General features: G+C 38.7%; 1 protein-coding gene across 1 annotated transcript; it reads left to right on the top strand.

Annotated features, from left to right (window-relative positions):
* Positions 1 to 1,710: 1,710 nt before the first annotated feature.
* Positions 1,711 to 2,655, top strand: LOC309824289 (cytosolic 5'-nucleotidase 3A-like; the record flags this gene model as incomplete). Its single annotated transcript, XM_082657049.1, has 1 exon — positions 1,711 to 2,655. The coding sequence occupies exon 1, from the start codon at positions 1,852 to 1,854 to the stop codon at positions 2,653 to 2,655; it is 804 nt and encodes a 267-aa protein (XP_082513175.1). The 5' UTR covers positions 1,711 to 1,851.
* Positions 2,656 to 16,177: the final 13,522 nt, after the last annotated feature.

The raw sequence follows: 16,177 nt of genomic DNA, 5'->3' as shown, positions 1-16,177 counted from the left end.
CAGAAGATTACATACCAAATTGTTAACATTTCCCTCACCACAGAAAATTCTACTAGGCAGCACTGTTCTAGATCTTAATCTTTGGTTTTATACTCTGCATATACTTTTCCAAGACTGTTACTTGCCTTTTACGACTATTTTGTGATATAAATATTTAAAATTTTATGTAGTCTAACATGTTAATTTTTTCCTTATTTGTGCTTTGCTAAGAAAAGCTGTCTTACACCATGATCATAAAAATATTATTTTAAGTTTAGTTTATCTCTTTAAACCATCTGAAATTTAGCTTTGTGAAAAGTATAAAGTAGGGATCCAACAATATAATTTTTTTGTAAATATATAGATCTACATTTTTTTATAAAAGAGAATTTTTCTTTAAAAAAATGAGATGATGAGGTTACGCTGGGAGTTTAATTCTGCACGTTAGCCTTTGGCTGTAGCTCAAAGGCAAATGCCCCATTTAATGGGGGCCCATGGCCACTGGTTCTCATGGTCCCTTTTGCTCCCTGTCACCTCAGCGTGCCAGAGGGTGATTTAACTATGAGTGCCCATTTGTTTCTCTTATAGGAGAGAACTGCTTCTTAGTCTCATATTTCTATTAAAACTGAGAATACCAAAATAGACCAAAAAATATGCATGCCCGGTCCTTCTTAAACCAAGCCTACTTTTCTCATTTAGATTGCTGCATGGCTCTTGAAAGCATCTAAATTTGTGACCCACTGATTTGTGTATCTGTGATCTGTGTTCATGTGCCTAGATTACATCCTTAAATTAACATGATGTTATAGGATATTTTCTATACTCTGGAATAATTGATGTAATTTCTCTGTAAATATAATCTATTAAAATTTTTTTTCAACCCACTTAAAAATCCCATGCTTAAAGTCCCATTTAAAGAATAATATCAGTGTTCATTGATAGCTTACTACCTACCTGATCCTCACGATAATCTAGTGAGGAGCTGTAGATTAAGAAGCTGAATCTCAGAGAGGTGGAATAATTTGGCACAGCTAGTAGGGTGGAGTCAGGATTTGAATCCTGGTACTGATACCCCAGAGCACAGCCCAAACTCCAGAGTGATTATTTCATTTTTAAGGAAGGCAAATAAAGAAAACAAAAAATTTTGAGTAAGGATAAATAATTTTCCTAGGTCTAATAATGACTGTTTTCCTAGATTTTCATCAGTTTTCTATATTTTCCAATTTGTTTTTTTTTTTTTTTTTTTTTTTTTTTTTTTGCGGTACGCGGGCCTCTCACTGTTGTGGCCTCTCCCGTTGCGGAGCACAGGCTCCGGACGCGCAGGCTCAGCGGCCATGGCTCACAGGCCCAGCCGCTCTGCGGCATGTGGGATCTTCCCGGACCGGGGCACGAACCCGCCTCCCCTGCACCGGCAGGAGGACTCTCAACCACTGTGCCACCAGGGAAGCGCATATATTTTCCAATTTTTTGGTTGAAATTGTTATGTATGTTCTCTTAAGATGTTTGCTAGCTCCTCAGCATCTATATTTATGTCTCCTATATTGTTTATAACATTGTTCATAGTAATCCATTCTTTATTCCCTATAATCCTACTGGCCCAAAATCTTTCTCCTTTATCAATCTTTACAAAGAACACATTTAAAATTTTTACTAATATGATGTACTTTTAAAATATTTTTTATTTCATCATTTAAAAAATCTTCGAGCCCCCGTCCATGGACCGATCCGCGGTGGCGAGGGTGGGCGCGGTAGCGAGCGCCAGCGTGTGCGCCGTCGTGGCGGGGGCGGTGTTGGCCCAGTACATTTTCACCTTGAAGAGAAAGACGGGCCGGAAGACCAAGATCATCGAGATGAAGATTGGATAACCGAGAAATGCCTAATCAAGATTCTGCTGTACATGTGAAAATGATGCCAGAATTCCAGAAAAATTCAGTTCGCATCAAGAATCCTACAAGAGTAGAAGAAATTCTCTGTGGTCTTATCAAAGGAGGAGCTGCCAAACTTCAGATAATAACAGACTTCGATATGACACTGAGTCGATTTTCCTACAGAGGGAAAAGATGCCCATCATGTCATAATGTCATTGACAACTGTAAGCTAATTACAGATGAATGTCGAGAAAAGTTACTGCAACTAAAGGAAAAGTATTATGCTATTGAAATTGATCCTGTTCTTACTGTAGAAGAGAAGTACCCTTATATAGTAGAGTGGTATACTAAATCACATGCTTTGCTTGTTGAACAGGCTTTACCAAAAGCCAAACTTAAAGAAATTGTGGAAGAATCTGACATTATGCTCAAGGAAGGATATGAGAATTTCTTTGATAAGCTGCAACAGTACAGTATTCCTGTGTTCATATTCTCAGCTGGTATCGGTGATGTACTAGAGGAGGTTATCCGTCAAGCTGGTGTTTATTATCCAAATGTCAAAGTAGTGTCCAACTTCATGGATTTTGATGACAATGGGCTGCTCAGAGGATTTAAAGGAGAACTAATTCATGTGTTTAACAAACATGATGGATCCTTGAAGAATACGGAATATTTCAGTCAACTAAAAAACAATAGCAACATAGTTCTGCTGGGAGACTCCCAAGGGGACTTAAAAATGGCAGATGGAGTAGCCAATGTTGAACACATTCTGAAAATTGGATATCTAAATGATAGAGTTGTTGATTAGGTGGATGAGCTTTTAGAAAAGTACATGGACTCTTATGATATTGTTCTAGTAAAAGATGAATCATTGGATGTAGCCAACTCTATCTTACAGAAGATTCTATAAACAAGCATTCTTCAAGAAGACCTCTCACCTGTGGGTACAATTGATGCAAGAGCTGCTCATCTGTTCATCTTGTTAAAAGATTTTATTTATAATATATTCTTTATCTTGAAGTTTTTCCTCTATATTACTGAAGTATTTTCAGATTTATTGAATCCATCAACTGGAAGCTCCTTTTTCTCCATCTCTCTCAACACACTCCTCACTATATTTTTTAACAGGTTAAAAAAAAACTTAGAGCAAAAATTTGAAGAATAACTCCCTACATTTCCATAGTGAATTTTGTAGCTTAATGTTATTATGACATTTTTGAGAAGTCTTTTTACATTGGGAAAGTTTGTAGACGTTTAAAAAGTTTTATGAAATGGTGAAATAACGTGCATGATTTTAAGTGTTGTCATTTTTATAAATTGGGTGAATTATGCTGATGGTATTAACCATCTCCTAAAATTGTGTTACGTTTGGTTATTTTGTTTGGTGAAAATCGATATTTACCAAAAAATATTGGCATTTGATGTTTGAAAAAAAATCTATTGGTATCTACATGCCACTAATCATTACAAAATGTTCTATATTGAAGCACTGATGATAAAAATGAAATGAAAAGCCAAAAAAAAAAAAAATCTTCGATAATTCCTAATCACATTTCTTTTGTGTTACTGTGCTGTTTCTTTAAGATTTCTTTTAACTGAGATATAATTGACATATTATTGAATAGTTTCAGGTGTACCACATAATGATTCAATATTTGTTTATATTGTGAAATGATCACCACAGTAGTCTACTTCATAGGTAACATTGGTCCTCATAGATAGTCATAAGTGTTTTTTTCTTTTGATGAGGACTTTAAAGATCTCTTCCCTTAGCAGCTTTCAACTATGCAATACGGTATTATTAACCATAGTCACCACGCTGTACATTACGTCCTCATGACTCGTTTATTTTGTAACTGGAAGTTTGTACTTTTTGACCCCCTTCACCCACTTTGCCTACCCCCACCCCCTACCTCTGGCAACCCCCAATCTGTTCTCTGTATCTATGAGCTTGGTTTTGTTTGTCTTTTTGTTTTAGATTTCACATATAAATGAGATCATATGATATTTGTCTTTCTCTGTCTGACTTATTTCACTTAATATGCCCTCATGGTCCATCCATGTAGTCGTAAATGGCAAGATTTCATTTTTTATGACTGAATAACATTCTACTGTGTGTAGGTATGTGTGTGTGTGTGTATATATACCACATCACTTCTTCATTCATTCATTCATTCATTCATCAGTGGGCACTTAGGTTGTTTCCATATCTTGGCTGTTGTAAATAATGCTGCAATGAATACAGGGATGCATATATATTTTCCAATTAGTGTTTTTGTTTTCTTCACGTAAATACCCAGATGTGAAATCACTGGATCATATAGTAGTTCTATTTTTAATTTCTTGAGGAACCTCCATACTGCTTTCCATAGTGGCTGCGCCAATTTACATTCCCACCAATGGTGCACAAGGGTTCCCTTTTTCCACATCCTCGCCAACACTTGTTATTTCTTGTCTTTAAGACTCTTGAGTGAAAGTATGGGTCATTTATTTTCAGTCTACCTTTCCTCTTATAAGGAGTTTCATGGCTTTGCATTTCCTTATGAATACCACTTCAGCTTATATGTTTTATCTTGAAAGTTTCTGACTCATTTGTACATTTAATTTTGTGTACTTCTTTAAAATAGCATTATATCAAGAGGTATTCTAAGTTTCCAAATGGATAGATTATTTTTTATTCTTCTTTGTTTTTGGCCTCTGTGATAGAAAAAATGCCACAGATTCACCCAACCCTATTTCATCTCTCCTCTTTCCTGAGTGAATGGGAGCCTGTGCTCCCTGGGACCACATGACTAATTCTGGCCAAAGAAATGTGAGCAGAAGCGACATGTGACACATCCGGGCTGACGCAATGAAAAGCCCTATTTCACTGCATGGTTCTTGGTCTTCTTGTCCTCTTGGGTGGTAAAGGTGGAGGCCTTTGTTGAGATGGCAGAATCACAGGATGAAAGAATCTTTATCAGTGAGAAGGAGAAACGGCCTAGAATGAATTTTGTGTAAGAAATAAACTTTTGTTGTTTAGGGCCACTGAGATTTTGGGATTTCTACCTCACCATAGACCTGGCCTAACCTGATGAGTACAAACTATTATTATTGTTTCTGTCAACAGCCTTGTAATCGTTAGTATTTCCTCCTACTCGTTAACTTGCATGTGGTAGCGACACAGTCAAACAAAATATTCAGTATTGGGGAAACCCAACAGGAACTTCTCAGTACCATCAATTTACTGAAGTGGCTGTCTTTGTGTCTTAGCCCTCTATGTGCAAATATGGTGTCCCCCATTCATTCATTCATTCACATTTCCCAAGCCCCCTATTAGTATAACATTTTGTGCTGAGGTCTCTCGATAGCTTCCATGAATAAGAATGTACAATGGAAGGAAATGACAAGTGTTCCTGAAAGTTTTAAATAAGAACAACTAGGGATGGCTCCAGGCAGATGCTCTTTCCAATATCTAGGGCCTTTGGTTCCCAAAATTGCTTCATCACTCATCTCCCTCCCTTCCCCTATGATCATGGCTCATTATTGAATTTTCCTTATTTTGATCATTTCCATAATTAGCTCGTGTTTTGTGGGTTTCATTTTTAGATAGCAGCCCGACTGCCGCTTCTGATTTGTGCAGTTTTCACACATGCTATTGTTTGCAGATACATTTTGGCCAGGACCTCATCTGATGAGCCATTTGTTAGTTCTGATTGAGTAGGTCACTTGTGGGCTCAATTAACCACTTGCCCTTCATCTGATGGTGCAAGTGGCCAATTGCACCTACAATTAGCTAATTAAGGGCTCGGTCATTTCCATAGGCAATTTTGCCTTTATCTAATTGTGGGGCTGCACCAGATTCCTTTCATCATTTGAGCATAGACCAGCCAGTGTAGGCAGAAGACGATGACTCTTGATGAAGGTAAAGTAGCAACAAAGGAAATTAAAATTTGTTTTGTTTTGTTTTTAATTTTGTCCTATGGTTTTTAAAAAATTTTTATCATGGTAAAATACACATAACATAAAATTTATCACCTGAACTATTTTGAAGTGTACAATTCAGTTGTAATAAGTATATTCGTAGTGTTGTGCAAACATCACCACCATCTAGCTCCATAAAACTTTGTCTTGTAAAACTGAAACTTTCCCCCATTAAACAATAGCTCACTAGTTTCCATTCCCCTTTCCGCCAGCCCCTGGCAACCACCATTCTACTTTCTGTCCCTATGATTCTGACCCTTCTAAGTATCTCATATAAGTGGAATCATACAGTATTTATCTTTTTGTGACTGGCTTAGGCAATTTTGAAATTTTATTCTTTAATGTGGTTGTCCAAGGTAGGCAAAAGGCACAGATTAGAAGCCTAGAATTTTTTCTGTTCAGACTAGAAAGATCTTTATGTGAATGTTTTTAAAATATTTTGCTTAGTGGGTATTTATTAGTCTGGATCAACGTGTTTAACAACACAAGCTTCGCCAACTCCTGGGTTGTGTGTGTGTGCACATTCACGTGGTAAGGGTTTATGTACATGAACTCATTCCAAGAATTTGGAGTCCTGACCTGAAAGAGCTGAAGGTACAGCAGAACCTTGATCAGGCTCTCTACAGAGAAATTGTAGGGAAAAACAGAGCTCTGAACTCAAGAAGAGAAGGGGGAATTTATCACTTCTATCTTTTTGATAAATGCTTTACAAATGACTTTTAGCGGGTTGCATTGTTCATACAAGAACCAGGAAGCAGAACTGGGAGGTACTTTTTTTTTCTTCTTCTTTTTTATTTAATGCCAGGACAAAAGAACTGCAAGCATCTCAGAACCCCTCCTCTCTCTGTAATACAAATTGAAAACAGTTGAGTTCTTCCCTTCTAGAAAATGACCAGGACATAGGCAACAATCACAGAAAGCACTTATTGCCCAGATTTCTCATCGTATATAATCTGTTGGAATCATAGCCACCCAGTCAATTTCTATGGCCCATCTGTCAGGACATTGAAATTGCTTTATTATACAGAACCTGCTCACAGATTCTGTGGATTCAGTGAGAAATATTTACCGAGTGTCATCTGAGCTCTCAGAGGTTCCATAAAACACTTAATTAACATACAAAATCCACTTCAGCTAAGCCTGTACCTACTTCCTGAATATCAGTTACTGATTTGATTACTCCTGAGGCTCAGGTTGGTAAGGGGAGAAATCGTGGAAGCTACTAGAGAGCAAGCGAGAGGCAAAGCAAGGTGGGCAGCCTCTGACAGCTGCTGTTTTCTCCCTGGGGTGTTAGAGCTGGTGACATGTTCCACCAAAGAATCACAGAAAAAAGGTCTTTTGTTCCTTTTCTTTTGTTTTTTTCTTCATCTTTTTGCTTTGTTAGTAATAAGCAGGAACTCTGCCTTGCCTTGATGATCAGTTCTTTGTGTCATCATATCTGACTTGCCTTATCTCTACCACTTAAAAGCTGTGTTACCTTCAGCAAGTTACTTAACCTCTCTGGGCCCTCCTTTTAAATTTTTAAAAATTTTAAAAATTTTTATTTATTTATTTTTTGGCTATGTTAGGTCTTTGTTGCTGCACGCAGGCTTTCTCTGGTTGCAGCGAGCGGGGGCTGCTCTTTGTTGCGGTGCGCAGGATTCTCATTGCAGTGGCTTCTCTTGTTGCAGAGCATGGGCTCTAGATGCATGGGCTTCAGTAGTTGTGGCACTCGGGCTCAGTAGTTGTGGCTCGCGGGCTCTAGAGCTCAGGTTCAGTAGTTGTGGCACACGGGCTTAGTTGCTCCATGGCATGTGGAATCTTCCTGAATCAGGACTCAAACCCATGTCCCCTGCATTGGCAGGCAGATTCTTAACCACTGCTCCACCAGGGAAACCAGGCCCTTGTTGATAAAGATGATAAAATCTCCCTCATGGAGTCACTGTGATGATTAAATGAGATAATGTGTGATGAGATGGAGTTTCTTCCAGCATTGTCAGGCCACGGAGGGCTAGAGACTAGCCCCTTAAGATCAAGGATTATTGCTCAGCATGTAACAAAGTAATCTGCATAGAGTAGGTGCTGGAAACATAATTGTTGATTGATATTAATGGAGTTATATCAGCAATAGTAATTATGGTTCTATAGCTTTGGGCCTCTTCTGTGCACATGACCTCATCTCTGTGTAATTACTTTTCAAGGATTTCTGGCAATTTCCACGTGTATCTCCTCCCTGGTGTCATATTTGCTGCCCTGTCTCCAGCAGGGCATTTGCTCAGTGCCACTAGCAATAAGCCAAGAACTCCTAACACTGAATAGGTCCTGGAGCCTGTGAGATATTTTAGGACAAGGTAGAGAAGAAGGCCCCTGTCCCTGCTCTGTGTCACATTCCATTCCGGAGGTCCCCGTGCAGGGCTGCGTGAGACGTGATGTTTCACAGACTTTTATGAAGGCAATTCATTAGGTGTTTCCTTCAGTCTCTTTGTGCCATGGGACTCAGATATGATGAACCCTGTGCTTGGAAATGACTCCAGAAGCCGTCACACCAGTCTCAGAATGATGGTACCCATCGGGCAGCTCCTCCTTTCCTGAGTTTCTCTCGCTCAGACCCTGGTGCAAAAAGGCATGTAGCTGGCCGGCCTCATACTCGTCAGACACATCCGGACATGTCTGAATCCGCATTTAGGCTCAGGCTGAGACCCTGTTATCTCTCATCTATCTGTCTGTCTGTCTGTCTGTCTGTCTATCTATCTATCTATCTATCTATCTAAAGCTCCCACAGTGTTTGGTGCACAGTGGAAACGTTAAAATGTAGATCTTTCCTTGTCCTGGAAACCACATCATACACTGAGATCATGGATTGTTTTTCAGATTTTCAAATCATTTCTTTCTCTCAGATATAGGGGAATCCTCAAACTAAAGTATTTTGGATCGTGATGAAGGAGTCAGTTTTTCATGCTCCATTACTCTAATTCCTAGTTCTGTGAAGGCCTAGGACAAGCTCGGACTTAAGAGTGTATTGTTTAAAAACATTTCTTCCTGAAGACACGATCGGTCCTCAGTAGTTTCCCTGTTGTCATTTGATGTCTCAAAAAGGATGACCATAGTCACAGTTTCACGCAGTTTAGGCTAAGTTTGGCTGAAGTAATGCTTGACGCCTTGGCGGTGACAACAGAAAAGGCTGTTTCTTGTAGGCTTGTCCGTCGTGGGTTGGCTTTGACTTCACGTCCTCCTCATGCCCAGATGCAGGATGATGGAGTAGGGCCCACCAAGTGTAGAGATCCGTCCTGTCATTGATCAAAAGCCATCCAGGTTTTTTTAAGCAGGAGAATAACACTGTGAAGCCTGAGCTTGAAGTGATCACTCTGATGTCAGGATGGAAAGAATATGAATGGAAGAGGAAGAAACTGGTTGCAGTGGAACCAATCACAAGGCATGTGCCAAGGGTGACGGACAGGATACGTAAGAAAAGTACCTACTGAAAGTTGTTTCCAGCGTGATGGAGCCACTGGGCTCAGAGAGGAGAGAACTTGCACCCTTACTTCCAGACAGTCTATTAAAAAGAGAGAAAAGGCCGGCCAGATCAGTGACCAGTTGCCGTAGTGACGGGCTGGCTCCTGGAATGCACAGTGAATGCAGGGCACAACACAGAAACCCAACAAAGCCTTCTGGCTTGTGGAAAATGACCCGCCACCCCAGAAATACCTTCGGGTTCTTGGAGAGAGCGCATTGTTGCCAGCCTGGGGCCTGTAGCAGGGCTTTAGAATCTTAGCAAATTAATGTTTGTCTCCTTGCACCTGTCAGTGGCCCAATAATGTCCTGCTAATCTCCCAGTCTCATTTGTCCCAGGGCTTGCTCTCCATCGGATGAACAACTGGCAGCTTAGGCAATTATGGTGGAGAGGCACCCTCTTCGAAATATGTACAAGGGCCTTATTTTCAGGAAGCTGCCGGGGTCATCGCCTGAGGGGATATTTTTGGCCAGCCATCTCCCTGAGGTCACTGTTTGTAGATACATCCATTGAAATTGTAAGAGCAAGGCCATGACTTAGGAGGGGGGAGCTGAGGGGACTTTGGTATTTAAATGGGCTCTTTGTAATCTCTCTCTCTCTCTCTCTCTCTCTCTCTCTCTCTCTCTCTCTCTCTCTCTCTCTCTCTCTCTCTCTCTCTCTCTGTGGTTCACTGAGCAAACTAGGCTTGTCACACTGCCTTGAACATTCTCCTCACAGCCCCGTGGAGAAGAATGAGCGAGCTCTGAGAGATTTATCTCCAGGCTGGACTCTCCTCCAGCTGTGAGTGACACAGTCAAAGAAAGGCTGTCAGTGCAGCCCCTGAGGTGGGGCAAGGGAGATGTACCCTCTATCAGGCAGTGCTAGAGGGGAGAGATCCCTCTTGGTTGCCAAAACCTCTCCCCACAAAGAAAAAGAAGGTGGCCTGGAATAGAAGGGGACCTTGAGAGGGGCAGAGCAGAGAGAAAGCATCATCTAAATAATTTACTGTGGGTCTTCCCATTCCGGGAGGCAGGCTGCAGCCACATCTGTGAGCTTTCAGCTCAGCTCAACATGTCTCTGGTGAGAAGACTTCTCAGATTTCAGGAGCCCTGCAAGGCTTTGGAATGCTTGCCCGTGAGGAATTTGAACATCAAAAGGTTCAAAGGTGGTTGGAAAATCCAATCCTCAAATTGTCGGAAGCAAAACATGTCTTCTCTGTCCTATTTTTATGACTTTAATAGTGACGACCTGTGGTTCTAAGAATCCGGGGGAGTCTCAGCATTTACCTAGCAAGTCTTTTCTTCTAAGGATGTCAGTCCTCTGCAGCATTATATTAATTTTTACGAGCTGGGGAAGAAGGGCAAGTGGTTATTTTATTTGGAGACACAGAGCAGTTTTAAGTGATATTCATAATGGAACATTGTAAATCTGGGGAGTCAAGGTTCAAATATGGGTCTCTTTGCATTTGACATATTTTTATTTTGGGTCCAGATGAAGTATATTTTTAATAGACAGGACAACACTTCCTGCCTTCAATCAGAGATAATACCAGAGACAGCAAGTTACATTTCAACTTCAGATAAATATGCCCTCAGTAAAATTTCACCCATTCTGGTTTTAAATCATGTTATGTCCAAGGTCAATTAATTTTCCTTGCAACTTAAAGCCAATCAGGAGGATAAGCTAACATCAAGGATTTTTTCAAAATGAAAATTTATCCTTAATCAGTGTTTTTTTCTATGCTGTTTCTCAAAACATAGTACATGCATTATTCAAAAATTAGAAAGAAAAGAAAGAATGGATTAGCAGTGGGACATGCCAACGCACGAAGACATTTAAAATAAGTTATTCCTAAACGGATATGTACCAACCGAAGATGCTTTCCACAGCATCTGTGACCTTGAAATTGAATCTGAGATTCTGCTTCTGAGGAATATGTCTGAATGAGCAGGTCTTAAACGAATGTATTTCACTCAATAGTTATTTTCTGAGGACACTTTGGGAAGGCATATAAGAAAAATAAGATACAGATCCTGGCCTCAAGAAGATTATAGCCCAGGGGGGCTTTGAGCCTAAAGTGGATGACTGTGTATAGTTTTCTAAGCTCTGTCAGAGACTCAGTTTGATTATTTATAAAATTAAAATGAAAACGTCTTTCTTGTCTTCCTCACTGACTACTTTGAGAACTGGGAGAGAGAGGAAGGGGGGGCGTTGGTTAGGAAGAATTTTGAATAATGGTGAATCATCAAAAGTCTCTCTACAGTCACTCATAGTTGTATCCTACTTTTAAAACCTGACGAGTCTTCCTGTGAAGTAGCCAGTGTAGCACCCTTATGAGAAATGCCTTTATATTATTCTTTTTCTGTGGTTGCTTAGAAACGATAATAATCTTATTTTCCTTGCCCTCACTCTTTTCTCTTCTCCTCTGTCGAGGGTCTGATTCAGAACTGCTGTATCTCATGATGTGTCTGTGGTCCGCTCATGTGGCACATTGGGTGTGACCCATTCCCTGTGCAGACTTTGAGCTAGATATTATCATATTCATCATCTCATTTAGTTCTCACAGATACCCTATGAGGTTCACTGCTATTCTTTCATGTACAAGGAAACTGAGTCTCAGAGAAGTTAAGGCATGGTCCCGAGATTACAAGGCTAGTAAAAAGCAGAACTGGGTCTCAGATGATCCACTTTGGCTTTGATTTTCTTGGGGGTAAGTAGACATAAAAGCATGTTCCAGTCGTGGGTTCTCCCTGTGACTCTCTGAGCTTCTCACCTGTTTTTATCCCTTGACTATTTTAGCAATCCATGTCTGATGCCCAGACTCTGACCAAGCTCTGTTCACAAATCTGGGATACCTTGGGATGGTGCAAAGTCAGGTGACCTGAGTTTGAGTCACGACTCCATTGCTTACTAAGCTGGGCTCTAATTTCCTTATTTGCAAAATGGTGATAATAACACAGATCTCTTGTGAGAATTCAATAAGACTGTGTATGTTAGAATGCAGTCAGGGCACCTGGCCTATGGTAGTAGGTGCCCAGAAATCTGAATTTGAATTCTGATTCTAGTGTCTTTTGTCACCTGCCCAGAACCACTGTGTCCTGTGAACTGAAGGTACTCTAGGGGTGTTTTATGATATATTTGGCAGCACATAATCCCAGTTTAATCCCAGTTTCCCCAGGACTTCTTATGTAGACAAGCTCCCAGAAGATAACATAGGTTCAAACCAAAGACTTCACTGGAAAATACCTTAGAGTCCATCTAGTTCAGTGGGTTCAGTGGGTTTCTAAATTGTTTTTATTAGCGGATGCCAGTTTTTAAAACACATTTGAGGAAGAACCATGTTATGCAAAGCTGACATAAAAAAGCTTTTCTGCATGAAGAGATACTGGGGGGCCCAAAGCAGGACAGCTCAGACTTGCATCACAAACCTTCCCCTCCAAAACCCTGAGGTTTTTCAGAGCAGGGTTTGAAAACCACTGATACTTCTAACAATCTTATTTTGTAAATGAAGAAACGGAGGTCCAGGAAGAGTTACTAGAAAGAATCCATCCATTTTAACATATGAAAGCATCATCTGCAACAACTTGCCTTGGTCTTTCTTGTATTCAACTGTATAGCAAGAAAAAAATGGGTGTGTTCTATTTCTCTTTTAAGAGGGATTTAAAAATTTTTTTCTCTCTTCCTCTATCTTTCTTGGAGATTATATAACAGTGACTCTGTTCACCTTGGCTACAGAGGAGGAAAGAGTGGAATATCTGGAAAAACTTCCGTAATTCTTTTTCAAGACAAAAACTTACTCAATATGCATCACGAACCTGAAACTTTTTCATGCCCTTTGACTTAGTAACTTCTCCTCTGGAAGTGTATGTAAACTAATTTTAAATACAAAAAATGCGTGCACAAATCACCAATCACCATATTAATTGTAATACAATAAACACTGTAAACAACCTATTCAGTAAAAAAATAGGTAGAATGGCTGAGCTCAGTGGACTATCATATAGCAATTAAAATGGATTTTATACATGAAATACTGACAAAATATGTCCAAGATCTACATACTGAGACCTACAAAACATTTCTGAGATAAGACAAATAAAGGAGTGTTACACTATAGTATATATACACTTCTCAGTATCAGAAGATTAAATATTATTATTATGTAAATTCCTCCAAGTTATCAGTAGATTCAATGAAATCCCAATCAAAATCCTAGGAGACTTTTTTAAAAAGTAGATTAGTAAGATGATTTTAAATTTACATGGACATGCATAAAACAGAATAGCCAAAGCAATTCTGAACCTTGATTCCTACATTATATCACATACAAAATTAACTGCAAGTGGATCTAAAATCTGTACCTTAAAATGAAAACTATATAACTTCCAGAAGAAAACATAGGAGAAACATCTGTACAGTTTTGAAGCAAAGATGACATAGGATGCAAAATGTACTAACTATAAAAGACAAAAATGATAAATAGGACTTTATCAAGATGGAAAAGTTCTGCTCTTTGAAACTCATTATTAAGATTATGAAAAGGCAAGACACAGATTCAACGAAAACATTCACAATGCATATATGTGACAAAGAACTTATGATATATGAAAAGCTCTTACAAATCATAGGAAGATAAACAACCCAATTTTTTTCGTGTGTGTGTGTGTGGTACGCGGGCCTCTCACTGTTGTGGCCTCTCCCGTTGCGGAGCACAGGCTCCGGACGCGCAGGCTCAGCAGCCATGACTCACGGGCCCAGCCGCTCCGCGGCATGTGGGATCTTCCCGGACTGGGGCATGAACCCGTGTCCCCTGCATCGGCAGGCGGACTCTCAACAACTGCGCCACCAGGGAAGCCCCCAATTTTTTATTTAAAAAAAAGTAAAATATTTGATCACACACAAGATATGTAAATGTCCACAAAGCATGCAAAAATATGCTTAACATCACGAGTCATCAAGGAATGTAAATAAAACCACAATAGCATATCACTACACATCCCCCAGAAAGACTAAAATTAAAGGACTGACAATACCAAATGTTGGCTAGAATATGAAGCAGTTAAACTGTCATATGTTGCTGAAGGGAATGCAAAATAGTACTGTCACTTTATAAAACAATTTGAGAGTTTCGAAAAAGTTAAATATTCACTTATCTTACCACCCAGCAATTCCACTCCTAGTTATTTACCCAAGAAAAATGAAAACGTATGTCCACAAAATAATGTGTACAAGAAGGTTCATAACAGCTTTATTAATGATAGCTACAGACTGGATACAACCCAAATTATCAATAGGTGAATGAATAAATAAATGGTTGAATAATTATACAATGGAATACTACCTACCAATAAAAAGTAGCAAACCTGTGATACACACAATGATAAGGATAAATCTTAAAACCCATATGCTGAGTGAAAGAGGCCAAACACCAAAGTCAGCCATGTGCATACTGTATGATTCCATTCATGTGAAACTCTAGAAAAGGCAAAAATATATACTTATAAAGAAAGCATAGTAGTGGCTATTTGAGGCTGGGAACAGAAAAGATTGCCTATAAAGAAACAAAGGATAATTTTGAGGGTCAATGAAATGTTGACTATCTTGACTTGAATGATGGTTGTGTGAGTGTATAAATAGTGATGAGTCATTGAGTATAAGTTATACTTAGTATAAAGACTTAGTAAAATATTTTCTTATGATTTTAATGTGAAAGATTTTAATCACTTTAAGCAATAGAATCAAGATACAAAAGTTGTGGGCACAGTCTGATTACAGTTTTTAAAATATGCATAGAATAATGAAAATACAACAAAAATCTATTGAGTGTGGTGATTATATGACTTTTTTTATACCCAAATATTTTTCACTGAGCTTTCATTTGAAATTTTCACCATTTCACTGATGTCACACAAGGAAAAAAGTATCTGCTGAATACACATCAAAGACATGAATCTGCAAATATTCAGAACCATTTTTGGTGAAAATAATACCACAATAGTAGCTGCAAAATGAAAGGAAAGAGGAAATAGATTTTTATTCAGCAAAATTGGATTCTGAAAGGCAGTTTTTCAAAAAGTATTACTGAGGAAAAGGTGTTGGAGTCCTGTATATAAACCAGACGCTAATGAATTGTCATTATAAATGTGTGCTCTCCACTCAGTTTGGGAGCTTATGAATTCCAGTCTTGTCTTTGGAAACCCAAATAGCCTAGGGACATCCAAAAGTTAAGAAAAAGAGCTACCAGTTATAAAATAAGTCACAGGGATGTCATGTACAGCACAGGAAATATAGTCAATAATACTGTAATAACTTTGTATGGTGCATAATCTATGAAAATATCAAATCACTATGTTGTACACCCCAAACTATTATAATAGTGTAAGTCAATATACTTAAATTTTTAAAAAATGAAAAAGAAAAAACAATATCCCTCTGTATTGCACAGGCAGGATTAAATGAGGAAATTTGTTTTCCCATGAACTTTATATTTCATATTATATCTCATCTCAGGGCAATTTATTCAAATCCTCCCAATCCAAGGACTGTTACTTAATGTCTCCTAGGAAGAAGCACTTCAAAGCTTTACAGAAGAGCAATATGAAAACGTTATTATAAAGGGATATGTGTGTGTGTGTATATATATATATATATATATATATATTTCCAGTAAAGAATGTAATTTTAAGTAGCCCATTTTAAGTTTTAAAGTTTTTGGTATGTAAAAATCTCAGCTGCATAGCAAGTGTAATCTTTGGACTATGTGACTTCCTTCAATTCACTCTATTTATATAACTGCCTAGGGTTAACATCAAGCATATTTTTTGAAAACGTCTTCTAATTCCAGGTTTGCAATTCAACTGAAAAAAAAAAATCAAAGACAACTAAGACCATTTCATGA

The sequence above is a fragment of the Grampus griseus genome (assembly GCF_964374135.1).
Source record: "Grampus griseus genome assembly, chromosome: 6".
Taxonomy (NCBI): domain Eukaryota; kingdom Metazoa; phylum Chordata; class Mammalia; order Artiodactyla; family Delphinidae; genus Grampus; species Grampus griseus.
Note: the sequence above shows the minus strand (reverse complement) of the source record. Positions and strands in the feature narration are given on the sequence as shown.